The sequence below is a fragment of the Telopea speciosissima genome, chromosome 1 (genome assembly GCF_018873765.1).
Source record: "Telopea speciosissima isolate NSW1024214 ecotype Mountain lineage chromosome 1, Tspe_v1, whole genome shotgun sequence".
In the NCBI taxonomy this organism is placed as follows: Eukaryota; Viridiplantae; Streptophyta; class Magnoliopsida; order Proteales; family Proteaceae; genus Telopea; species Telopea speciosissima.
In genome coordinates this window covers 6,906,406-6,933,558 of record NC_057916.1, presented here as the reverse complement: position 1 = coordinate 6,933,558, position 27,153 = coordinate 6,906,406, and the positions used below count along the sequence as shown (strand labels likewise).

The following is a 27,153-nucleotide window of genomic DNA, read 5'->3' as shown; positions in this document are numbered from 1 at the left end:
GACAACTCGAGAATGTAAGCTAAGCCCTATCTAGTAAGACCGAATCAAATATGGCAAAAGAGAAGAGGAAAGATTCTAAGGATTTTATCAACAATCATGTATACAAGGAAAAATGTTTGAAGATAAGACAATGTGATAATTTTCTATGAGATTTTATGGCATGTAAAAGAATTAGATTTGAACTTGGAGAGTTTTCCCAAAATATTGTGAATTGATAACTTTACCACAATCAAAACCTGAACATAATCCTAGTAAAATTCAACTAGACTTGACAAACATAGCAACAGTCTCTAAAATGCTTGCAAAGACTTGAAAATTTATAAAAGATGCAATAATCAAACAAAGATCCAACAACTTAGTGTCATCGATCAAATAGGACTTGATTTACACCTAAAAACCCTAGTTTCGCCAATCGGTTTGGTATGAATTTGGTGTACATGACCATGGGATTACAAGCAAAATCAAGACATGATCACAACTTGAGATGATTCATCCCAAATCCAAGAAAGAGAAAGTAGGAATGGGAAGAAAGCCATATCTTGAACAACCGAGAGTTGAACCTTGAGGCGAGGATTACAAGAAAACCACCTAAGGGGAGCTTGAACGGAAGTCCCTGTAGAGATTTTTCTCCCTGCGGTTATGTCCTTTTCTTTGGAGCCAAAAATGAGTTTTAAAACTCGTGGCTCTGCTTTTGTTAAAATTCTACGAACAAGCGAACGAACGGATCCACTTGTCGTGAATCCGCTCGCACAAAACTTGAAATTATCATTTTAAAACTGTGCGGATCAACGAACGGATCCACACTCATGCGTCTATCCATAGATTCGTTTGACTTCAACTCTCTCTGCCTTTGAGACTTCTGAGACCGGACGAACGAACGGATTCGCATTCCACATCCGCCCGTTAGTCTGCTCTCCCTATTTTCGCGGAGGAGCCACGAACGGACCCAAAGTACTGACACCGCTCGTGAGTCCACCCGATTTCTTTTAGGATTTTTAGCTTGTTTTGGAGACCTTTGACTACACTTATATGTGATGATTATGTGCCTATACCCTAGATCGGACACCCCGTTGTGTGACCCATTTGTGGGAACCACCTAAGTCTAGTCAATACCTAAAAATTGAAAGAGGTTAGGACTTGTACCCGACTGGGCCAGCTAATAAGAAGTAGCAGGCATTGGTAACCGTTGTGACTCCTCTCTTACATAAAGGAAGAAGAGTTACCTTTGAGGATGAAGATCCTTAGACCCTATGAATGTAAGGGCTCAAACCTTATGGATAGGGAAACCTAAATCAATGCGGGTAGAGACCCTTAAGGGGGTGCGTAGAATCTAAACCTGTGGGTAGGTACTAGGAAAGGAAAGTAATAGGCTGGTTTGGGCTGTTTATTTGAGTAAGCCATGAAGGTCACGTGTATTTGGAAGTCACTCATAACACCTCAAGCTAGTGATGACTCTATTTGGACTTTACTTGGTCCATCCAAACCTTGTTTAGACTCATAGAGAAAGTCCTACACCGTGATTCGACTTTCCAAAGAAAGGACTTAGCGAACCGTACTGAGAACTTCTTGTTCGGTGGATTGACCTAGATGACAGATATGTCCATAGGAATTTGAATGTAATTATTGAATCTATGCCTACATATTGGTGTGATATATATATATAGATATCCTTTAGAACCTTGGACTTGTGTGACTAGAGTGATTCTCTGGTACTACAAGTATGACTTACCTCGACCTTGCTGTGAAACTAGTTGGAGCCTTGACCTTGGTTGACCAAACCTTAGGGTAATGAATAATGAATTTAATGACCGAGTAGGTTAATTTATTGAGACTTGCTTGAAGAGTTGACTTGGACCAAAACTATTGAAGGGTTATTGGTTCTCGAAAGAGGACTGATGTGGACTCTTCCTGTGGGATAAGCTCGTGTAGTAGGTTTAAAGGTTGTGAAAGCTAACGAGGGATGTAACAAGACCTTCTCCAACGACAGATATGAATGGGGTAATGGATCACCAAATGCGTTCCCTCCGTCTCGGGAGTGAACAATAGGAGATTCCATCAATATTCCAAATCATTCTAAAGTTGGGTTAGGTAATGAGACAACCGATGTGAAAGCCTTCGAATGTAAACCCTATGTTGGGTCATGGACAGTTAAATCCTGTAACCCAAGAATGACCAGAGTAGTGAAGGCTAGAGTGGTATCACCGATCCGGAAAATCTAGGGAACCTTTGGTCCTTGAGACTTAACTTAGTAGTTGGAACCCTGTTTTCCTAGGGTTATTGTGAACCACACCCCGTGGTAATTTGACCCTGTAAGGAAAAGAGAATTGTGGAACCCGACTTGTCTGACATGTAGGCACCGCCTCATCTTGACCCGACCTTTGACTTAGTTTAAGATGTGGGTGACTTGGGATGTTGTTATCCACACCCTTATCACTGAGACCCTAGCGCCTCAAATTTCGGGGACGAAATTTCTTGTAAGGTGGGGAGAATGTTATACCCGCACCCGGGAGTATAATTAATTATTAATTCTTCCCCGACGTGTAGTTATCAACGCCACGTGTCTTGGTGAGTTGTTCTCACCGGTGGTCAAACCCACTATATTGACCATAGTACGAGGTTGCCTGTGGAAACTAGTCGGGACCACGGAGGTTGCACCTTGACGTGTCGGGTAAGTAGTTGACCAAATTTTGTTGTGTGCTTACGCCTCTCAAAGCCCTCGAAGTATGGTCCAAAGGCCCCGACCTCTTATGGTGGGAACCACCTTCCTACTCGCATCGGAGGCAAGGTTATCGTGCGCCCTCCGACCTTGCATCCAATGCTGCGACAAGGACCCTTGTGAGTGAGACCTCGTGGCTAAGGTGCTATTGGTGCCTGCCATGTTTGACCCTACCCAAATAGACCCTAGGGTGCACTTATGAGGCCTTATCCTTATAGACCATCAATAGTGGTTTTCTATAAGAGAGAGGTGGGTAGGACTATTCATTAGTCTTGGCTCATTTCTACCTAACCTAACCTAACCGTGCTTGAGAAGGGAGTTATGAGGAGAGAGGGCTAGCAAGGAGAAGGAAGGGAAGAAGAAGAAGAACGGCTGAGTTTGGAGCTTCAAAGAGGGCACCTCGAGTGTACCTCAAACCAGGTGAGCCAAGTGCTCTTTTTCCCCTTTTCTCTCCTCCCCTTGCTCGCTTGAGCTTGGGTGGTTCGTTGGTTGCAGCCCCAAGATGGGGATTTCTTTTGGAAACCCAAAGGGTTAGCTCGAGCCATGTGTAGTTTCCCCTTGTAGGATGCTATCCCATTTTCATTACAATCCTATAAAGACCTCTATTTTGACCTCTTCTTGAATCTATTTGATTCTAAAGCTTCAACCACCAAAGAAAACCCCAAATCTGGATTTTTGAGCTTTTGATCCTTTAAACCCCCTTAAATCTTTGAATGTTGGGTGTTTCTAAGACCCAAATAGACTCCAAGACACCCCCTCCCTAGTCCCTTGAGGCTTAGAGAACCAAATGGGACAACCCGGGCTTTTAAGACCTTGAAATCGCACTTGGGTTGCATTGGAGGCAAGTCTCGTGTGCCTCCGATGTTGCCTCCGATGTGGTCCGAGCCTGCAGAAGGGTCGGAGGCAAGGTCGAGGCAGTCCTGCTGAGTCCGACGTTGCCTCCGATGCAGCTTTTAAAGCTTATAACTTATGTAAACGGTGGGGTTTCTCTATGAGGCCTCCCCTACACTCTCTCACACTCTTATTCACTTCCATAGGCGCCAACATATGTGCAATGGGGTGATTTTGAGCGGGAATCGTTGCGCTTATACAAACTCCATTTGAAGTAATTGGTGAGTGGGTTTGGGTGACTGCTTGAGCTTGTTTACTATTGCTTATTCATGCATTTATGAATTATATTGTGACATTATCATTCAAGCATGATTGCATATTTGCATTTATTCTTATTCGATGATGATGATTTGGATGATATGGATTTGTGTTGGGTTACGGTCGGAAGTACGCACCGAACCCCGATACGTGGAATTGTATATTGCATCTCATTCTTGTCAGTATGCGCCGTGTTGTCTTGGTACCCGGGTGTTAGATGGAATGGGACGTTGACACACCGGATGTACCTCTCAACACGATAGATTCATGTAGTATATCGTGGTTAGGCTCAATTCCCTATGCTACGACCCTTACCAACAGGGGTTTAGGTGTTGGGTAGCCGAGCACCTGCCGCTGTGGAGAGTTAGAGAGGCCAGGCCAGGGGTAGTAATGGTTATCGGGTCCGCCTCGGGTGGTGATGACTACGACGGCGCGGGCTCCATAGTAATAATTGAGGTTGCATTGTGGTGAGAATGGAAGGATCCACAATGTCTTCCCGAGTTATTGCGTAGCATATACCCATTGACTTAGCATTGTGTGTTAGGTGGTAAATGAATTAATAATAGCATGCACCATGGACTATTTGTGATTGTGTGATTGTGCATCCCCTTTTCTCTCTCACTAGCTCGGTGGAGCTAACCCCGTGTACACATTCTTTTTAGATTTTGATGCGATGATTACTTGTGGAGCCGAGATCGGATCGAGGATCATGGCGATGGTTGCCCATGATGATTGTGCCTACGGGCTGTATTGATACTTGGGACTTATTCCCTTCTTTTGTTTTTTTTTTTGGGCCACGTGCCTTATATAAATATTTATTGTTATATTTGTTTTGGGATAGTTATGCTATGGTCATTCGGGATGTCCATCCAAACTATTTACGTATCACTTAGCCGTATGAACATGAGGTAACTCATCAGAACGCTTCCGCTTATTTTATGATCGTTGGAAATGTAATATACCTTTGTCTTTCGCACTCGATATTATTGTATTATAATATTGGTTTATGACTGTGAGTTGGCCACTGCATCGAGATCCTGGCGGTGAGGTGGGATGACGCGTGTCACCCCAATCATACCCTGATATTGTATTTTATCCCTTGTCGGGATAGGGGTGTGACAACTATGGTTCTCACCAATGTTCTTCATGTGCCGGATATTAGGCGCAATTTAATTTCAGTTCCTTTGCTTAATAAAGTAGGAATGAAATTGGCTTTTGAAAGTGATAAGGCGGTTATCACTAAAAACAATGTTTTTGTGGGGAAGGGATACCTTAGTGAGGGGTTGTTTGTACTAAGTGTTGGAAATATTGTAATTGAGAAAACTAGTACTTCTTCTGCTTACATGATTGTCTCTTCTAATTTTTTTGATTTGTGGCATGGTAGGTTGGGTCATAGTAGTGTGAAATATATCACCAAACTATGCAAGTTAGGCATGATCACCGATAAGGTGGAATCCCCTGTAAACAAGTGCATAACTTGTGTAGAGGCAAAGTTAACCAAAAAACCTCACAAGACTATGGATAGGAAGAGTAATCTCTTGGAATTAATCCATAGTGACTTATGTGACTACAAGTCATATGAGTCTAGGGGAGGAAACAACTATGTCATAACTTTCATAGATGACCACTCTAGATATACCATGGTGTATTTACTCAAATCAAAGGATGAGGCCGGAAAGGCGTTCATATCTTACAAAATGAAAGTTGAAAATCAACTTGGTAAGAAGGTTAAGAGACTTAGAACTGATAGAGGGGCTGAGTACTTTAACCTTGATAAGTTTTGTGAGGAAAATGGAATTATCCATGAAACAACCGCTCCATACCAACCGGAATCAAATGGGGTTGCCGAAAGGAGAAATAGGTCTCTTAAAGAGATGATGAACTCTATGTTATTGAGTTCAGGTGTACCACTTGATATGTGGGGGGGAAGCCATGCTATCGGCATGTTATCTATCAAATAGAATCCCACATAGCAAGACTGGTATGGTTCCATTTGAGAAATGGTTTGGTAGGAAACCAAGTCTAAAACATCTACGGGTTTGGGGTTGTTTGGCTAAGGTGTTGTTACCGGATTCCAAGAAAAGAAAATTGGGACAAAAAACATGTGATTGTGTGTTTTTGGGTTATGCTACAAATAGTACGGCATACCGGTTCATGGTGATCAAAGCTATGGATGATGTTATTGAACCAAATAGCATCATAGAATCAAGAGACGTTGAGTTTTTTGAAAATTTATTTCCCTTTAAGTCCATATTACCTATAAGTAAGGATAGTCAATTGACTAATGGGGAAATGGAGTCAAATGAAAGGGTTACCAATCAAGAATTGAGTAATGATGACGAAAGTCGGCCTAGGATGAGCAAGCGACTCAAAAGACCCAAATATACAGATGATGAGTGGCTTGTCTATTTAGTAGACAAGGATCCTCTTACATACAAAGAGGCTATTACATCACTGGATGCCGTCTTTTGGAAAGAGGCAATCAAGAGTGAACTAGAATCAATCTTGGCGAATAACGCTTGGGAATTGGTGGATTTACCATTCGGCTCCAAAACTTTGGAAACCAAGTGGATATTTCGAAAGAAATTAAAAAATGATGGGTCACTTGATCGTTTCAAGGCCAGACTTGTTGTCAAAGGTTTTAGGCAAAAGCCTAATATTGATTACTTTGACACATTTGCCCAGGTGTCTAGAATTGCCACGATAAGGGTTATGTTGGCAATGACGTCAATATATAACCTGGTCATCCATCAAATGGATGTGAAAATGGCATTTCTTAATGGGGACTTAGAGGAGGAAATTTACATAAAGCAACCAGAAGGTTGTGTTGTAATTGGCCAAGAGCGAAAGGTTTGCAAACTTCGGAAATCCTTATATGGATTGAAGCAAGCACCAAGCAATGGCATGAAAAATTGGACAAGGTTCTAATTTCAAATGGATTCGTTGTAAATGACGCTGAAAGATGCTTATATAGCAGGTTTCATGGTGGTAGGGGTGTATTCATACTACTATATGTAGATGATATGCTCATAATGGGAACAAACTTGGAAATGGTTAATCAAGCTAAGAAACTTTTGATGTCTAGTTTCGACACAAAAGACTTAGGAGAGGCTGATATGATCCTTGGGATCAAAATCACCAAGCAAGGAAATCATATTTCATTATCCCAAGCCCGATATGCAGAAAATATACTTAAAAGGTATGGGTACCATGAAGTTTCAGCGGTTAAAACACCTTTTGATATGGGGTGTCACTTGAAAAGGAACCTAGGTGAACCAGTGAATCAAAAAAGATATGCTCAAATTATTGGTTCGGTCACATATCTAATAAATTGTACGCGTCCAGATATTGCCCTTGCGGTAGGAAAGTTGAGTCAACATACTCACAATCCAAGTAAGGAACATTGGAGCGCAGTTGATAGGTTATTAAGGTACCTAAAAGGCACTATAAACTATAGTTTACACTATAGTGGTAAACCATCAGTTTTGGAAGGGTATTGTGATGCAAATTGGATTTCGGATACAAACGAGTCCTTAGCTACTAGTGGATATGTGTTTACACTAGCAGGGGGTGCAATCTCATGGAAGTCCACAAAGCAATCTTGTGGGACAGGCTCTACCATGGAAGCTGAGTTCATAGCCTTGGAAAAGGTAGGAACGGAAGCCGAATGGCTTAGAAATTTAATGGCGGGTATTCCATTGTGGCAAAAACCGGCGCCATCGGTATCACTACATTGTGATAACCAAGCGGCTATACATCTAGCCAAGAACCGGATATACAATGGTAAGAGGAGGCACATACGCCTCAGACACAACCTTGTGAGACAGTACATAGATGAAGGAATGATAGCTATCGATTATGTGAAGTCAGAAAGTAACCAAGCTGACATGTTCACAAAGCCTATGTCTGTCAAGAACTTGTGTAATGCATCTACAGGAATGGGGTTAATGCCTAATCCATAGGTCATGTGATGGACACCCTACCTATGTGAAGAGGCTAAATGCCTGAATTAGGTTCAAGGGGTACAAACGAAATCACTGGTTGACCGATTTTGTACTACTACTTGTATAAATATTCATTCCAAGCTGTAGATGGTGAAAGTAGTACTACCACAAAGAAAGAGGTTAAGCGGTAAAGCTCTTAATTAGTCTAATCCCAGGAAATGTGGGGGTGTGTCAGTTGTGGTACATACTAGGGACTAACCTAAGTGAATGTAGGGGGTGTGGCCGCCGCCGATGAGAACTTATAGGCGAGTTCTCTAAAACATTCACGAGTTCAAGATAAGGGATATGGCCGGTTCAAAAGTCCAAAGTGATTTTATGATGGGTAGCACAAGAGTCGACCTATGGGATATGGTTGATGGGACGGTCAGCTACACCAATGAGAAAAGGTTCAAGGAGTCTGGCTCCACCTCTACTCTGTAGCGCGGTTCATTAGACCTAGTGTAGGTTCAAGTCCGGAAGACACCTACAACGATGTGTCCTATAGTGTCTAATTCGATCCACAAGATGTGTGTCTCGTGTCGTTTTGAAACTTGTGGGGGATTGTTAGATTTAAAATATATTTTATTTTATTTTAAGTTTCAAAATTTTTTGATTGCTTTGTTATGGTGTAGGACCCATGTGATCAAAGAAGTAATTCCAAAGGTTGTAACATGCTATGGGTACCCTAAAGTCTATTCATGGTCACTATCATGAGTGGGAAGGTGGGTCAAGGATATTGAATGAGATTGATTTCTCAATTCATGGCCATAGGTGATGTCTCTCCCTTTATGGGTATTAAGGCCTTTATGGTCCTTAGTGGAGAATGATCATTTTATGGGGTTTTAAGGCCTTTATGATCTTAGTGGAGAATGAATGAATTTTAAGGTCATTCATGACCCTTAGTGGGGAATGACCATGAATTTGGAATTAACCTCCAATTCATGTCCATATTCATGCCCATAAATCTTATTCTTCAATTTGGTCATAAGTGGATGGTTATTCTTGAGAATTCCAAGGGAATGCAAGGATTGGTCTTGGGCCTATATAAACCCAACCAATTGCTTTGTAAGAGACATCTTTGGATACATGTTCATGCCCATACTTAGCAATCACTAGGAGTGTTATTCTCTCTCTCTCTCTCTTTTCTTCTAAGTGTGTTAGAGGGTTGTTGTGTTGAAGCTCTTGGCTCCTTCAAGGGACTAGAAGGACTGCTTCATCTTCTAGTTGGAGGTTGTTTTATCTTGGGGTAGTGGTGCAGAACACTCCTTGGCAGTAGGAGGCATCAATTACCTTAAAGGCAGCACCACAAGTGTGACTCAACCTCAAGCTTGTTCAAGTTGTTGCGGGTGTGGTTCTACATCAAATTCAAGCTTTGGTCTTCTCATTTCAGCCAAAGGTCAAGCCTAGTTTCTACTGCTTAATCTATTGTATTGCAATTCGTGTTGTTTCAATTATTTGTAAGGAATTGTAATACAATTACCCAACAGAAATTTTATCGATAAGTAGATCCCAAGTTTTTGATTCACATGTCAAGTTTCCATTTGAATGGAGTTGCTCAAATGGCGAGAAAAAACCTAAAACTTCAAGACTATCAAGAAGATGAATGACAGTACATGGGAAGACATATGATTGAATTTAAGTTTCATTTTTATTTTTATTTTTTTTATGAAAGTGTAATCACACAACTCACACCTTAATCCCAAAAGGTTAATCGACTTTTAAGATCGTGAAATGGCAGATATACACAACACACACCCCACGCACACACCCAATGTGATGCAAATTTTCACTTGCCCTAAATTGTACGCTGAGACTGATATCTTTTCTATACTAAACTTTAACAACTGTGTGATTAAAGAAGGAAAATGAAATCAAATCATTGGTGATGTTGACATTTTTGGTATCATTATCTCACATTATTGTGTAATTAATTTCAAAATATTTCAAATCTGTTAATTATTTTTTTGGGGAAAGAAACTCATTTCTTTGGCATCTAGAGCCTGCATGTGCGCACTAGCCAATGGAAGCGCATGTACAAGCATCACCCTGGGTTAGATTTTTGTGTTTCCATGGGGTAGTGCAATACTTTTGTGGGTTTCTATGTCAAAGTGCAGATCGATCCATGCGGGTCATGTGACCAGATAACGTTCTTTTCCCCTGATTTTTATTTTATTTTGCAATCAAATCCCTTTGAAAAATAAAAATCTCAAAAATCTATTACCAGAAATGATAAAAGCTGAGGTAGCTCTTACATACTTATCATTTCCAAAATTTCCTTTTACTTCAAAACTGATCGCCTTAAATCTTAATCCCCAAACGCCTGTAATGCACTATCTTTTTTTTGGTAGAACTGTAATGCACTATCACGACTACGAGAGGGAGAGAGAGAGAGAGAGAGAGAGAGAGAGAGAGACTCTTGTGTTGTTAAATCTGAAAATTCACTTTTATAAATAGATATTTTCTCTCTTTCTCTCTCTATCCGACTGTTTCTTTTGGCTTGTCGTCGCTGTCCGCTCTCAAAGCGAAAATGACTGAAGAAAATCGCCGTCTCTTCTACTATATGGGGTAAGCTTCTCTTCTCTGTGTTCTTGCAATGGCGGCAATGTTTTCTTTTCTTTTCTTTTAGCTCTTTCCCTTCTTCTTCTTTGACATTTTCTGGTTACTTGTTATAGTTTTTGTCTATTCTCGTCTTTCGTTTTACAGATTTCATTGATTTTTACTAGATCTAGATACTCATGTTCCTTATGGTATATATTCGTTGCTTGTTTTGATCTATTTTAAAACAATACTCACGGAAGAAACGTTTCACTCCTCTGGTAAGAAGCGATAAATATCACGCTGCCCTCATGGAGAGGCGGAAATCCCATTCAGATGTGTGCTTGCGTGTACGCTCTTATTGACCAACGTACGTGCTAGGACACGTTATTTCACCTATGCCCATGTGACTCGACGCATCTTATCCTATCTTGATTGAAAAAAAAAAAAACCCTAGATTCGTTTTCATTGGTGGTTTGTTCTTCTCTAGAGTGTTCTTGCCATCAAAGAATTTTTATCCGCTGCTGCTGTGCCATCGTGCAGTGCAACAGCAGTCATGTATGCACAGCAAAATAGCACAATAGCGCAGCGCTGCAGTGCACAACAGCGGATAAAGGTCCCCATGCAAAAGGGATTCTTTCTTCCATTATTGTTATTTCCCATTTTATCAAAATTCTAGCTGGTTTACAGAATTTGGATGGATTATGGATCACAGTCGTCATGGCCGTAGACCCTGGTATGTGAAGGACTATGGTGAAGAACTATTGTAGTCAAAGGCAGTCAGTTCTAAAGAACCTTTGGATTGGAATATTCTCTGTAATTCGTTCAATCTCTTTATCCCTGGCCAATGACGGTTACATGGACGGTGTGGGATACTACTACATTGAACCACGTGTTTGTCGTCATAAGACTAATAACTACACCTGTTTGCATGATATCACCACGTGTACGGCCCTAGTGAAACCTTGAAGTACCTAACCCAGAAAACGACAAATAAGAATTTTGGCGTTGTTTCACCTTCATATGGTAATGGTGTATTGACAGTGTTGCTTTTCATTTCCTACTCCCACTTCACTGTCTATAAATCTTCATCTACTTAGGAGACAGGCCTCCCAAATGCCTTTTGTTGCATTTTTTTATTCCTCTATTTTCCAAACAGAGCCTTATATCTTTGTTTCTAATGTTTGAAATGATATGCAGGTAAATTTACATGAAGATTCTTGACGTCATGGATTCTTAGCTGTCTCGCTGGAGAAATTCCATTTTCTCACCATTTTCGATACTGAAAGTTTCAGTGAAAAGATTTCTGTGTGTCTCTGAAGGACTTCAGTTCAGTGACTCAGTGTGTGAGAGACGGAATCACATGGAAAATCGAGAACAGCGACTACCAAATAAGACAAAATATGACACATGGAAATCCAATCTCTCCATGCAACGTCTCCAGCCAGGTCTGAAAGCACTCATCTCCTTTTCCTCCGAATCAAAACTAGAAGATGAAGATCTTCAGATGCGAAATCTTCGTTGCCTCACTCGCACAAACACTTTCCCTTCATCAAATATCCTGGCGCTACCTTTCCTGTCTCCCTCTTCTTCTTCTTCTTCTTCTTCTGAAATGGGAGAGAAAGGTTCCAGTGATAATCAAGAAAAGGGAAAGGAAATAGAAGGAGACGAAGAACAAGAGGAGGAGGAGGAGGTGGTGGTGGAGAATATGAGTCGACGGCAGAAGTGGCGAAATGAGTGGAGGAAGAGGGAGCTTCCGCCACCAATGCCGATGGTGGTGAAGACGGAGAAGAACTCGGCGTGTCAGGATCATGTGCCGTGGATGTTAAAGAAATACTCCTATAGTGACAATGGCAACGACGAGGGTGGTGGGAATAGGGTGGTGATTATAGAGGAAAAAGTAAAGCACCAAGAGTACTTTAGGGCTCACAGGGCCAACGGTCATCTCACCCTGCAACTCATATGCGTCGATGAGGATGAGGAGGATGAGAACGTGGAAGAGGATGATGAGACGCCGCGGCTCGAAACTGATAATGCTGTGTTGGAGGAAGAGAGTTTTTTCGATGTAGAGCAGGAGTATAATGAAACTGATGAAACCGAGGAAACGGAGGATGTGGAAGATACTGATCTGACGGTTGAGAAAATCTCGGTTATGACATTAGCTTCATCAATGCCGGAGTTATCGGTGGTGTCTAAATCTAACGGTGGAGGTGCGAGTGGAAAATGTTGGACGATCAGTAGTAGTATGGGAAAGAGATCGAATTCGGATGTCTTCCGGATGCCCATTCCAACAATCAGGCCGATCTACGGCTAAGATTAATGGTTGCAGTCAAACTTAATTATGGACTTTTCAGTTACTTGTAATAGCTAGTGGGGTCTTTTTTTTGTTGGTAGAATATAGCTAGTGGGGTCGTTTCTTAGTAGAGTGGTCTAGCAGAAATTAGGGTTTTGTTTTCGTTTCTTTTTCTTGAAATAATCTCTCATATGTACGGTTACAACTTAGAAAGCTGTTGCTACTCTCTTTTTCTTTAATTACTGCTTCGGTTAAAGTTTCTTTAAGAGCTGGATCCCATTTCTATTGTCATATAATTCATAATAATTTGAAGGGAATTGAAAAGGCTCTCTGAGCGATCAAGAGTCAAGAGTCAAGACTCAAGACTCAAGACTCAAGACTCAAGACCTATATTCACATGAATTACCTGTTGTTATCCTATGTAAGTAACCGTTTTGTTGCCCCCTCATTGTTGGATTATTTTTATGCACTTACTGTATTAAGAAAAATCGAAGATGCATCAGTTAACCTTTTGAGATTGATGTGTGGTTTGTGTGATTACACTTTCATCAAAAAAAAAAAAAAAACCCCGAAGATGCATTGTCAGAGCAAGTAGTATATAAGTGTAGAGAAATTATTTCATATAAGAGAGAGAGAGAGAGAGAGAGAGAGAGAGTGCTAGTGTAGTTGTGTACCCTTCGAGGTTGGCTTAGGCCTCAAGAGCCTTTTCCTTTATAATTATATGCACTTATTATACTAAGAAAAAGCGACGATACAGTTTCTGAGCAAGTAGCATATAGGTGTAGAGAAGTCATTTCATAGGTAAAGCATTAATGAGGAGCGATGAAACAGTTTCTCCATATAGGTGTAGAGAAGTCATTTCTTATGAGAGAAAGAGAAAGAGAGTGGTAGTGTACCATACGCGGTTGGCTCAGACCTCAAGAGCCTTTTCCCCTTATAATTATATGCATTTACTATACTAAGAAAAACCGACGATGAACAAGTAACATAAGGAAGGACAGTTTCTCTATATAGGCGTAAAGAAGTCATTTCATGTGTGTGTGTGAGAGAGAGAGAGAGAGAGTACATGGTAGTGTAAGATTTTTCTCCTTTCAAGGAGAAAAAGAGTGATTTTCTCGTTCATGATCTTTTTTTTTAAGGGGAAAAAGAAAACTCTTTGAGGATCCCCTTGAGCTCTCTCACATGGGGCAATGAAATAACTACCCCCTGCCCCTCCCCTTGGATGCCCATGCACGTAATCCCATTGGCTTTGCATTGACATAGGGGCCATGCAACCTAACAACCCCTTTTAATTTTTTTAAATAAGAAAATAAGGTGAAGGTAGGACTAGATCCCCCTGAGTGACAATATGTCATCACTTATTCTAAAGGAAATATACATAGAACTTATCAGCTGACACCTTCCATCCAAATGCCTCTTTTTAATTTACGATATAGTTTCTAAACAAAAATCTTTATTTGTGTCTCTTGAAGATGAAGGAGGATTGTGTTTTGACTAATTCTTAAGAAAAAAAATACAGCAACCATGAGAACCTCATAAGCATTAGGGATGATAAGAAAGCATGAAACAAAATTTTAAATCAACCTTAAAGAGTGATACGGCAATAGTTTAAAATTCTTATTTTCCTAAAAATTTCTTTTTAGCTTTTTTACAAAGGAAAGAAATTGATTCCACATTAAGTTGTGTGACCCGGGATTAGTATACATTTATAACCAATTAACCTTTTTTAACCAATGTTAATGGTTTTGTATGCCCTGAACAAGTTGAACTGGAGCTAGACTGCGTAGTCGAAAAATGCAACAGCAGGGTCATGCCTTCTATGTTGCCCCAATTCACTTCCTCAATTTATCATCATCAAGCGGCACCGTTGCACTTTCCTTGAAAGGTAGGAGAAATACCTTACCAAGGTTCAAGGCCTTAATACCCTTCACCACACAACTACTTCCAGTTAAATTGGATATTTCTAGAAATTATTAGGAATATGCAAATAAGTAAATATTTAAAATTATATTTTTCTGGTGTAAATATTAAACAAGGTGGTCTATTTATAGACCTTCCCATGTAGGAAAAGTCCAACGGCTGCACGATGTGGGATTAAAATTTGACTCATGCCTGTTCCTGCGGTTCCGTATGGAAGGTACCATATTTTGGCACATTCTATCCCTGACTTTTGGAAGCCATAATTTTGCATGTTGCGGTCCTATTTAAGCAAACAAGGTGTCGTTGGGAAAGTTATTCCAAGTACCATCTGATGGTATGTGAGTTAAGCACTAATTCAACCGAAAATGCTTTGGAAAAAGTGTTTCAAGTACGGAATCCACCTGAATGTTTAATATTACGGAAGGAAGTAGTTTTCTGTTAGGGAGTGTGGCCTACGCCAGCACTCCCATGTGTCTATCTCTCCCCTCCTCAAAACAAGGGGGCAAATATGTCTTTTCATATGGAGAGGAGAGAGAGAGAGACTCATGGGAGTGCTGGTGTAGGCCACACTCCCGGACAGAGAACTTTCTCCTTATAACGAAAGTGGCCAAATCATACTACTTTCACATCACCTTTTAGTACAAGGTTTTTAGTGATAGAACACATATTTGCCAATTTGGGCAAGGTTTTATAAATGGTTTCATGGATTGACTTAACAAGGGTGTTTTGATCATTTAATAAGAAAAAATAATTTTGGAAAAACGTGGGATACATAGATACGTACGAAATTTCGATAGAATCCGCTCATCACTACGAAGAAGATTAATCCTAGATTGACAAAATGTGGTATCCACACCCTCAAGCTAGAAGGTTGGGAAATCATTGCTTGAGAGAGAACTCGGGCTTGACCAAGAGGCTCTCTTCCAAGGTTCTTTGAACACATTTAGATATAGGAGAAGGTTCCTATCTATAGTCGAAGTGATAGTGTGTCTTACAATGAATGTTTAGCAACTAAAATCATTCAAATATATTGGAATATTAAGTGAGATATACTCAAAACAATTGAATGAAATCAAATAGGATTTGATGTGCCCAAACCAATGAGAGAATAGACAAAGCTAGAGTTTTGATCAGTTTAGATTGGTTGGCTTCGCTTAAAATATTTAAAAAAAGTTTGCCATACCTATTATGATTTTGTTTTTTTAGAGCTTTTGATTGGCCAAAGAATACATATAGAACAATCGAATAAGCTAGAATGACTATTGCAGATTTGCAGGCACTAGATGTGGTACCCACATGCACTCATCATCAATCAACCATAACTTCTTGCACCCCAAAAAAACAATCAACTATAACTTCATTATCTATTATTATTGTATTCAATCGATTTCTTTATAAAATCTAATTTTTTAAATAATTTTTATAAGAACGACATAACCAATGCACAAGCCTCCCGTTGCACTAAAGCTCACCCTGTTTCATAGAAGAGATAACTAAATTTAAAATTAAAATAATTTACTTATTAAATTTATTTAAAAATATTACTTAGATTTCAATCAAGTATCAAAGTATTAATTTTGGTTCTCAAGTTCATCAAATATGTAATTAAAAATAGGAAGAATATTCTCTATGGGGGAGCACAAGGGTCATGCATGCACGATAGTCAATGAGAACGCACACATTGGAATCTCTGGATCAGGGCGGTCATATATTTTGCCCCCCACTGTGTTTAGGCGTGACTTGTGCCCCCCCACCCAAACGGAAAACATTTTCCCTTAAAAATAATAGTTTTAGAACTTCACCCCAAAAGATATTTTCCTCGAAACTTTTTAGGGTATCATGTTTCATGGCATTTTTTTTCTAACTTTCAAACCAACTCTTTCCAATCACTTCCAGATTATTCTCAAAGTTACTTGTGGATGACTCAAGACCTCTATTGCCTAAAATAGGGTCCAACGCTCTGTTTGCTATTTGGTAACCTCTAATTTGGGTTGAAATTTTACGTGATGAGTCAGTTGGGATTTACTTATCCACAAAATTTGGACATCATCCCATATACCACACTAAAGGGAATTGGGTCATATTGATAAGTTAATCAAAGCCAGCTATTCTAGAAAGGAAACCCTAGAAGAGCCTCGATTCCAACTATATGGTCTATGTAAGATCCATATTAGATCTAACCAATTGCCCATTCTATCTCTCCCACATTCTTGAGAGCCCATCAAACTCTTGAAAGAAATAAATTAAACCTGGGAATTGGTTTGGTTCCTTTACTTAAAAGGGTAAGCGATCGATCTAAAATAAGTAAGCGTTAAGAGTACCTCTCCCTCACCCACCCAATTGTCGACATGGGAATCTTCTCCCAAAAACTATGTTATTGAAATGCAATGTAAAACATTGGATAACACAATTCATCTCGAAAAAAAAAGGGAGGGAGATCACTATTAGGCTATGTGGACCATGAGGGTTTGCTACGTTGTGATTGGTGTGGTATGTTAAGAGTACCTCTTCCCCCCCCCCCCGGCGCCAAATTGTCAATTTGGGGAAGATGGGACATCCAACAGTATTAAGCTCGAGAAAACAGAACACAAACTGGGTCACTCGAGTTTGTACCATTAGATGAAACATCTTTCACGTGTCCAGCTCTTGAACCTAAACTGCAAGGCACCGCAGACACCGCAAGATGAAGCATTTTAATCCGCCTTTCAACCGTTGAATGGGGTGATTGGCAAAATAAACGTAATTAAAGAAGAAGAAAAAGAAGTAGGAGGAAGAAGACTCAAGAGACTTTATAATTGGCGGGCCATAGAATATCACGTCACATTAGCCCCATGGTTCTCACATTTCTTAGCAGTCAAACCTTTATTTTGGGGTGGGTAGAGTCTTAGCAGTCAAACTCAAACTCTGGTTTTGCCGAAAAATAGAAGCTTCGAGGCTTATATCTTTTTTCCTTCGGTCAAGTCTTGGCAGTCAAACTCAAGCTCTGGTTTTGCCGAAAAAAACTCAAAGCTCCGAGGCTTATAACTTGTTAGAATCTGAAAGGACAGAAGCTTCAGCGGCAAACAATGGATGTCTCCGAAAACCCAGTAGTTCTGATAACGGGTTGTAGCGAAGGAGGTATTGGTCACGCCCTTGCTCGAGCTTTTGCTTCTCAGAAATGCCAGGTCGTGGCTACCAGCAGGTCTCTAAGTGCTATGAGAGACCTTCAGAACGATGACCGATTCTTTCTGCAAGAGCTGGATGTTCAATCCGATGAAAACATTCGGAAGGTTCTGACCGGCGTTCTCGATAAGTTTGGTCGGATAGATGTCGTCGTTAATAATGCCGGAATTCAATGCGTTGGCCCTCTTGCTGAGATTCCTTTATCCTCTCTTCAAAGTACTTTCGATACCAATGTCTATGGTAAATCCTTTCCGATCTCTTTTGCAATTAAATGGTGCTTTTGATGTATTGTTCATGATTCAATCTCCTTCAATTATGTTTCTTTGTTTAGATCCTTTATTCTGGGCTATCCTTAGTTCTGAAGAGTTTTAAAAACTATTTCTTTGAAATTATGAATCTATGGTTTGGGAAGTGTATATAAACCCAGATCAATTTCGATCCTTCTTTAACTCCTACGAGATTCTTGGTTCTGGACTTCGTACTTCATTGATACTGAGCCGTTTGTCCTACGATGTGATTTGGCTAGTGATTCCTCGTTTGTTATTACCTGATCAAGAGAGTAGTTGTCTTTGTAGTTGATTGGATGTTCTTTTTGGTAGAAATGAATTCTTAGCAACAAGACAAAGAATATATGGCATTGAAGCAGGACCTGGTTTGTAAATTTGATTAGTACAAGTTAGGGTTTATTTTCAGGGAACAATGTGATTTAAGTGAACTTGAACCAGAGATCTTCCATCCAGGATTTAGGCTATACGATTACTTCCTTCAGAGTGAAGAAAGTGAATTTGAATAATCATGCGGGACAATCAAGTAGGGAAAAGCTAAGAGTTAAATGGCATGCACACTAGCAACATAAAAGATTGTTTTACTATTTCCAGTAAAATCATGAATTTCTATTTACAGTAAAAAGAATGTGATTTCCTATATGTGGTCAAATAGCAATATGCTAATTAAAGTGAATGATTTTGTGCAGAATACAAGTCCTTGTCACCTGAACTAGAAAAATAGATTAATTGATTTAGTGGTTTACATGTGAAAAGAATTATGACCTAAAAGTATGTAGGGATTTTTCAAGGGTTTAGGTTACATACGCATATGATTTGGTGTTTCAATTTTTTTATTATTTGAGAAGTTAAACTTTGATAATTGGTAGCAATTCTCAATTTTTAGTACTGGTTTCTTCCCCTTTGTTGATGTTATAGTTCCTTTTTGCTATGTTTCTTTGTCTTGATTTATCTCAACTTCAACAATCCCACTGTTGCAAAGAATTTCAGAGATCTGTGAATGGATAAAGAGCTGGAAGTGATTAGAAGTAATACTAATGTCCAAGATGTTGCTAGTTGCTGACTGATGTTGATGTTTGAATTTTCGACAGAAACATTTGTCAATAGTGATAGGATTAGATTTATGATGTTCATTACCATCCATATCCTTTGAACAGACAGGGAAAGTAGGCAAAAACTCCCTTTGTCCTGAGTGATCAACTATACACTTTCACAACCCAAGTTTGTGTGCCTGGCTCTTGGATATATGCCACTAAGTTTCTTTTTTTCCAATTATGGCACTAGAAAAAGTATTGTGATACCCAATAGATCACTGAGATGGGGAGGGTTGAATCAGTGATGCCCAAAAACGATGCCTCACGTGCATACTCGTCAGTCAGTACCTGAAAGCAAATCAAACACCACAACACAAGGCAATACGTGGTTCAGCAATGTGCCTACAATCTACATCCACGGTGCAAATGACCTTCTGAGCTACAACCTAGATCAGGCTTCAGTATAATGCACAATACAATTGTTCGACCACACCCACGGCTAGGAGCACCAACCCCCAATTCATATCACACCCACGACACAGGAGCACCCACTCTCACCCCTAGATTTGCGTAGCACCCACTACACGGGAACATCGACCCCCTTACAAAATTCAACACAGCACCCACTGTGTTTGGAGCTGCAAGCCCAACCACGCATGTCACGCACCCACACAACCACGTTTACAATGAATAGTAGGTTTACAATAAAAACCTAAAACATTCAGTCTACCCTTACCCCCAGAGCAAACTTACATTCAATGACAGACAAAAAAAATAAACAATGATTTCATCTTCAGTCAAATCACACCTTCTCAGACAAAGTGTGCCACTTCAAGAATGATACAGCAGCAACTCAAGATCATAAACAAAATATATAGGACCAATCTTCATCAACGCATCAATACCTAGACAGCATAACTCAGGTAGCATTCAATTCAAATGGGCGATAAAATACCTTCTCTCAGATCTTTGTCTCTATAGGCAGCAACATACTTAAATTGTCAAATAAATCCAGTAGCTGCAATCGAGAAATATCAAAAATAGAGCAGCAGTAAATATGCCTCCTTTCAGATCAATGATAGCAGATCAGAGTACTCCTTCCATTCTTCTTCAAAACAACACCACAGTGGCAGTAACCTCTCGAATTCTCAGTTCATGGATTCCTCTCACCACAGTGGCACCAACCTCTCGAATTCTCAGTTCACGGATTCCTCTTTCTGTGCGTGTTTGTGTTGCGCACCTGGAGAGCAAAAACCAATACTTCTGAGTACAGAGTTTATATAGAGCAAACTAAACAAATAAGGTCTGCAGCCCAGGTTCACATTCCACGCATAGAGAGGAATAAATCCTTCTCAGATTCAATTCTCTTATCTGTTGTATGGCATGCTTTAAGACGGTAGTTGCTTTCCATGTACTCTAATCCAGGAGTTCTTGTAAGAGGGCTGCTGTCCGTGTGTCACCTGGATCCAACTATGGAATCATGATCCCACCAAATATGAAACATTACCCCACGCCAGGGCCTGCTGTATTTCAAACGAAAGAGTCCCAATGTAACTAAAATTCTCTTCTTTGCTGAAACCTTTAAGACCTCTTAATCTGGCCCATCTGCTGTTATCAACTCACGCACAAGAGAATTCCTTAGAGTTCTTGGATCAAAACTGATGTTTTTAAAATTTTTTAAAGGCAATGATCAATGATGTTGTGCTATGTCCTTGATGTGCAGCTCACAAACACCTTCTAAGGCCAAATCTTGGGCAGTTCCTATTCTTATCCAACTTCTCTTCTTAATCTCTATTTTGCACGCACAGGGAAACACATGGAACACCCAGACTCGAGCTGGGCAGTACAACAAATACTCTCTTGCTGTAATAACTGTCCATGTATAAACCCAAAGTTCAACTCCCTTTTGCAATCAAGCTGTCCATATTTCAAGGAGCTGAACCCAATCCTCCTTTAAATAAAACTCTAATTCAGTAGAATGTGTTGCCCATGCATATGTCTCAATTCCTTCAAAGGATCCAACCGAACTAGGAGTCCTTGTGCTTCTCAAACTAGGAATTTTCTCCTTCTTTTATATCAAATTAAAATCAGCAAAGTAACTAACCTTGCTAGCATAGGACCTGTCCATGTCTATTGTATACACCATAGGAGCTGTTGTAATATATCGAAGCCCAAGCTGCTGAGCTATAGAACACATTGTTGATTATGTTGCTTGGTTGCATCATCATGGTGACCCACCATTCCATAGGAGCTGCTGAATTCTTGTCCATTAACTAAACCAGCTGCAACATACAACTCCAAAGTCCTTAATAAGCTGCTGACTTCATGATCCGCTAAGCTGAAATAACAAAGCTGTCCGAGACTATATAAAGCCCTTGCTGAAATAGAATTCAATCATGGCCCCCTTCTATTGTATACAATTGATGCCCTGGATCAAATCCCATGAATGAGATAACTGAAATTATATACTCCATAATGTCATAATTGAACCAATGTGCTGGTTCACCATTGTCATTAAACCAGTACCATGCATCCACCATTAATCAATCATTGAGACCATTAACTGATTCATCAAGTAGCTTGGTTTAATCAATTAAGCATGAGCCATTAAACAAGAATTCACTGGTTCACTTCACAAATATTAGCACATCTGAACCATGCACTTAACAGTATCACATTGACTGTGCCATAAACCAGTGAGTCAATAATCCAGTGCCGTGGCTCATCAACTGAAGCAACATTAGCTCTTGTGTTGACACCAATGACAACATACTACTCAACACATGCGTAACAGAATGTTCATGTCACTTACATCTTTCTTTCTTTTTTTCTTCCTTTTGGTGTTATCGATAATCCTTCCATTTGCTATGAAGTTTGTGTTAGTTTCATTTTGCTGAATGAGAAATCTCTTATTAAGATGGAAATCCAGATAAGGTACAAGGGCTTAGGGAAGAAAGCTTTCAGTACATACATTGATTTCCTGCTTCCACTAGTTCTGGCTGAACAAGCTCACTTGCAGCTCATAGAGCATAAGACAAGAAAATTGAAGAACCCCAGAGTTAAAAAATTTTATTGACTTTTCTGTAGCACAGGGTGGCACCCTTTGGTAACCAACATTACCTAAATTCAAGTAGTATTCCCTAGTAAGGCCTCATGCTTGATGTAATTATTTTTTTTAGACCTGATTTTGTTGATATGCCCCTTTACCCTCAAATCTTCCTTTCAGAGGATAACTTGTTGAATACACAAAATGCATCCTTCTTGTTGGCCAACCACTTTGATACAACCTTGCAAAGGTTTGATAAATGATATTCAGTTGCAACAATAGATAAGGTAATAATAACATTACATATATGATGATGCAAAAGCTGTCACTGGAAAACTACTCGTGTAACAATGATGTCTTCCTAGAAGGCTTGAGATGCACATTTGTTTACCTTCATGTTTCTAGATTCCTGTATCCTTCTTCCATGGCATCCTTCTTTTACATTTGAATTGTATCACCTGTCTAAATTGATCTCACACAAGCTCCTTTACTTGATATTTGTGAGTAGTGTATTGAAACTAGCCAGCAAGAGCTACTTTATCCATGGACTACCTGAAAAAGGCTTCAAGGCCAGACAGCATATTCTGTTCCCACGTGAAATCACCCACCCCCCCCCCCCCCCAAAAAAAAAAAAATACAGAGGAAAAACAGATGAAGCCATGCTGTGGACCTACTGGGCAGGACAGAGACAGAATTCTATGGTTCTTCCCAAACCTGTTGCAGCCCATTCTTAAAGTCTACCATGTGGAGGAGTCAATCGTATTGCTCAATACCAATTTCTCCATTTTAAATTTCATTTTACTATTGAAAATGTTCATCATCTGATTATCTGTTTTCTTAATCCAAAATTCGACATGCTTCAAGTTGATCCCAGAAATCTAGTTTCTGGGCCTTAATATTTACACCAATCTCTATTTTTTTTTTTTACACAACTGCCTGAGACAAATTCTGCTGCATAGGAACAATGCTTTAATTGCTATGCAAGTTGATAGGAATTTTTTACGTCTGTATCATGATGTTTATTTGTTCTCCATTTGTTTCACTTCTGATGGGATTACTTTTCTCAATTAATTGTGCTGTCCTGGTTTACAAAGAATCATTTTAGAAGGCCTTTACTTACAAAGTGAATCTGTAGCCTGATGCTGTTTGTTATAGTGCTGCTTGTATACATTTTTAATGTCATCATTAAAGTGCATTTTGTATTAATTGTTGTCTTTATTATCTATAGGACCCATAAGGTTGGTTCAAGCTGTTGTTCCTCACATGGCTGCCAGGAGAAAGGGGAAGATAGTGAATGTTGGAAGTGTTGCTGCCTTGGCCCCTGGCCCATGGTCAGGTGTCTACACGGCATCTAAAGCTGCTCTTCATGCTCTAACAGATTCCTTGAGGTTTGTAAAAAACCCTATTTGTTTTCCCCCCCTCCTTTGTGTTTGAGAGAGAGAGAGAGATGCAGAGGATTGTTCAGTGGTGTAATACTTGTAGTACAACATACGTTTTCCAATATGATGGTTGTTAATCATTTGTTATGTAAATCCTTGGCCCATCATCTTTCTCCAGGGATTAAATTAACCATTTTGATGGTCCCTTCTCAAAAATCTCCCAGGCCAAAAAATCAACTTGTTTGGATGTTGTAATGGTCCATTTTTGTTATTTGCTTTAGTTTTTAAACAGTTATTGTCAATCACTAGAAAAATTGAATCACGCCTACTTTCTATATATGTGTGTGTGTGTCAACTTTTAATGGTTTCTAGTACCCTATAATGCGGCAATTGTCCAAATTTGACACTCGTTGACTTCTGCTCTATATGAACCAGATTGGATGTCAGTAATGTTCTTTTCATTTTGGAATTTTCAGTTCAATGATTTTCCTGCTTTCTCCATGCAGATTGGAGCTCAGAACTTTCGGGATTGATGTTATAAATGTGCTCCCTGGTGCAATCAAGTCCAATATAGGAAATTCTGCAGTCACTAATTACAACAAGATGCCAGAGTGGAAGCTTTACAAACCATTTAGTAATGTCATCCAAGCTAGAGCCAGCTTATCACAAGGTCTCAATGCTACCCCTGCAGATGAGTTTGCAAACAAGACAGTTGCTGCTGTTCTGGAGAAGAATCCACCAGCATGGTTCTCTTATGGCAAATACTCCACCACTATGGCCATCCTCTATCATCTCCCGCTTTTTGTTAGAGATTTCATACTCAGGAGGACAATGAAATGTTGAAGCCTTACATCCATCTCTGGATTCTTGATTTACGTGGATGCGGCCTCTGATTATGTATTTCCTCCTGATTACCCAAATACTGACATCCATTAGTTGCAGAAGTCCTTTATGCTAACGGCTTGTGTGCGGTTTTGTCCTATGTTGGCTGTTGAACAGTGAACCTCTTTGTATCGATAAAGGGTGTTTTTTGTTGTGAAGTGGTGAGCTTTGAAGTTGTAATCTTCTTTTGATTGTCCCGTGTCTTATTTCCAAAAGTTCTTTTAAGTTAAGGGTAAAAATAAACTTTTACCATTATGTCATTGTCATTATAGAGTTCAAAAATAAATAATTGTCCAAAACACGCCCTTTGTTATATTGTATCCAGATTAGTGAGGAGGCTGTGAGATGCATGTTGGCTATGAAGTTTCTTAAAAAGATTGCATATTTGTATAAAAAGGGTCATTACCTAGTGCTGGTCTCACCTATGCAAGGTCTTGGGAGGGACGAGTTTGGAGATAGTTGGCCGTTCTCGGACCTTTAACCTCTTAAGTGCACCAAAATGATATATCTGACGGTGCACATGCACTTGGGAGAGTGTTTTAAACAAAATCACTTTAAGGTGTACCATCAGATGTACTTTTTTGGTGCACTTGAGGTGATAAAAATTCCTGTAACCCCCCTCCAAAAAAAAAAAAAAACGAATAACCAATTTGAGGAAGAAACTTTGTTTTGATCAAACCTAAAAGTATTCGTGTAAATGGTAAAAAAAGAATTGTACGATTATGTTACTATCAAGAGTTGTTATTGTCTAGTATGTTTTTTGTGTTGACATAAGAAATAATAGGATTTTACCTTGTTGAAAAAGTGTGTTATAGTTATACAAAAGATTTGGTTGCATTAACTAAATTAAATTACCCAAAAAAAAAAAAAAAGTTATGTTGTACTAAAATGGGCAACAAAGTAAGGTTACAACCTTTTCTTCATCGAGCTTGGTGGTTAAAACTTAAAACAAGATTTTCCCTTAAAGACTGCCCTCAACACCCTATAATTTCCTGTCCATCCATTTCCTCTTTCCTCTCATAAGGGGGTGAAAATGACCACCTTAGCCCTTGTCCGAACACACTGCCAAGGTGGGGTCCTCCCCCCGCCCTAATAGAGGGACTTGGGGAAATGGACCGGGCAGGGAATTGTAGAGGATAACTTTCCTCAACCTCAGACCTCTATCAGTCAAGGGCTTTTTTTTTGGGTAACGAGAAAGCCATGGACCACCCTTTGCGCAGATCAAGTAAATACCAGGCCCATGTACACCTTGCAAACCCACATGGGCTAGGAAAGTCCAAGGTCCACGAAACCATGACCTCTCTTGAATCGGGTCCTTTTATGTTTGGTTGGTAAGAAATGAATAAAAAAGAAAAGAAATAATAATAAGATAAAGTAATGGTAATACTAATCGTAAGCTTAAATGTTTTGCCTCTTTTATTTTCTAAAATTTTTTAAAGAGTTTTTCTTACTCTTATTTACATTGTACACCACTAATCGTATAACACATTTTTTTTTCCAATGAGGACAAACACTACCATTTCACATAAAAAGTGCATTAAATTCTATATTAAAATACTTCAATTTGAAAATATTTTTTAATCCCTACAATAAATACTTCATTAAATGATTTTTAGGAATAAGACATAGGGCAATTAAAATGGAATGTCAAGTTCTAAATACATTGTTACCAAAAAAAAGTTCTAAATACACTAGAGGTGTCTTTTCTTTTCTGGCCACCAAACTTACCCTTAATTAAGCTATGCCTTGGGCCCCGTTTGTTAATTTGACAAGGAAGATTGGGTAGGAATGTTGTGGAATTGGGTCCCACAATGTAGTTGGTTGGGGAACAAGAGTGGGATATTTTGCTTTTCCTATGAACAATAACGAAAGTCCTATGCTTTTTGTGGGACTTTGAATACCATAGTGGTGGGATTTTCAAGTGTCACATTAGGAGATAAAGCATTTAATGATGTTCCCTAAGCTTTTGTAAGTTCACCACCCCAGGTTAAACAAATAAGGTTGGAGTGGGATTTTGAAGTGTCACATCAACACTTTCTCACCCCAATCTCCATCCCCTTGGTGTGGAGAAAGATATCTGGTCGGTATTCCACTACACTACACTTGCATGGCCAATTTTTTTTTTTTGGTGGTAATAAAAAAATATGAATAAACTTAAGATAACAAGTTAAGGAACAATATTCGTCTGATATACAAAATCATGCCTAGTAGATTAGGCAAAGTGAGAAAAGAAGTTTAAAAGGAGAATCAACTTTGGGTGAGTGATAACAAAATTTGGAATATCAGAAATTCTACTTGAAAGATTCAAAAGTTGGGGAACTAACTGCCACGGCCATGTCACTTTAGGAGTGGACAAAAGATCGAGCAATTCTTTCCTTTTACATCAAATTTCTTCAATTGCCATATGCATTCGAGTAGTATGCTCCAATCCCTTCTCTAGACTAGGAATCTCAGATTCTGAATCCTGACCTGTGTCCAAGAAACTTGTAGCGACCAAAACAATTTGTACTTCTAACATAATGTAGTATGCCCACCCTGCTCTGCCTAGGATCGAATTAAAAGATCCTCCGCAAATCAAAACATGCATGGCCAAGGTTTTTTTTTGGTAAAATGCATGGCCAAGTTGAAGAGAGTCAATTCTGCGAACCAACAGCACATAGGAAATCGGACTATCAAGTTTGAACAGATTGATGTTTGATAGACGTGCGGCTCAGATTGATTTGAGCTATCCTATTATTATAGAAGATATTGGAAAGCCCAAGCCCAAGCC

At 39.5% G+C, this 27,153-nt stretch overlaps 2 protein-coding genes across 2 annotated transcripts; both read left to right on the top strand.

Annotated features, from left to right (window-relative positions):
• Positions 1 to 11,746: 11,746 nt before the first annotated feature.
• LOC122648620 (transcriptional regulator Myc-A-like) lies at positions 11,747 to 12,697 on the top strand. Its single transcript, XM_043841831.1, has one exon. It carries the CDS (start codon positions 11,747 to 11,749, stop codon positions 12,695 to 12,697), a length of 951 nt encoding a protein of 316 aa, XP_043697766.1.
• Positions 12,698 to 17,626: 4,929 nt separating this feature from the next.
• Positions 17,627 to 24,423, top strand: LOC122648559 (short-chain dehydrogenase ptmH). Its single transcript, XM_043841772.1, has 3 exons — positions 17,627 to 17,998; positions 23,351 to 23,510; positions 24,008 to 24,423. Exons 1-3 carry the CDS (start codon positions 17,662 to 17,664, stop codon positions 24,342 to 24,344), a joined length of 834 nt encoding a protein of 277 aa, XP_043697707.1. The 5' UTR covers positions 17,627 to 17,661; the 3' UTR covers positions 24,345 to 24,423.
• Positions 24,424 to 27,153: the final 2,730 nt, after the last annotated feature.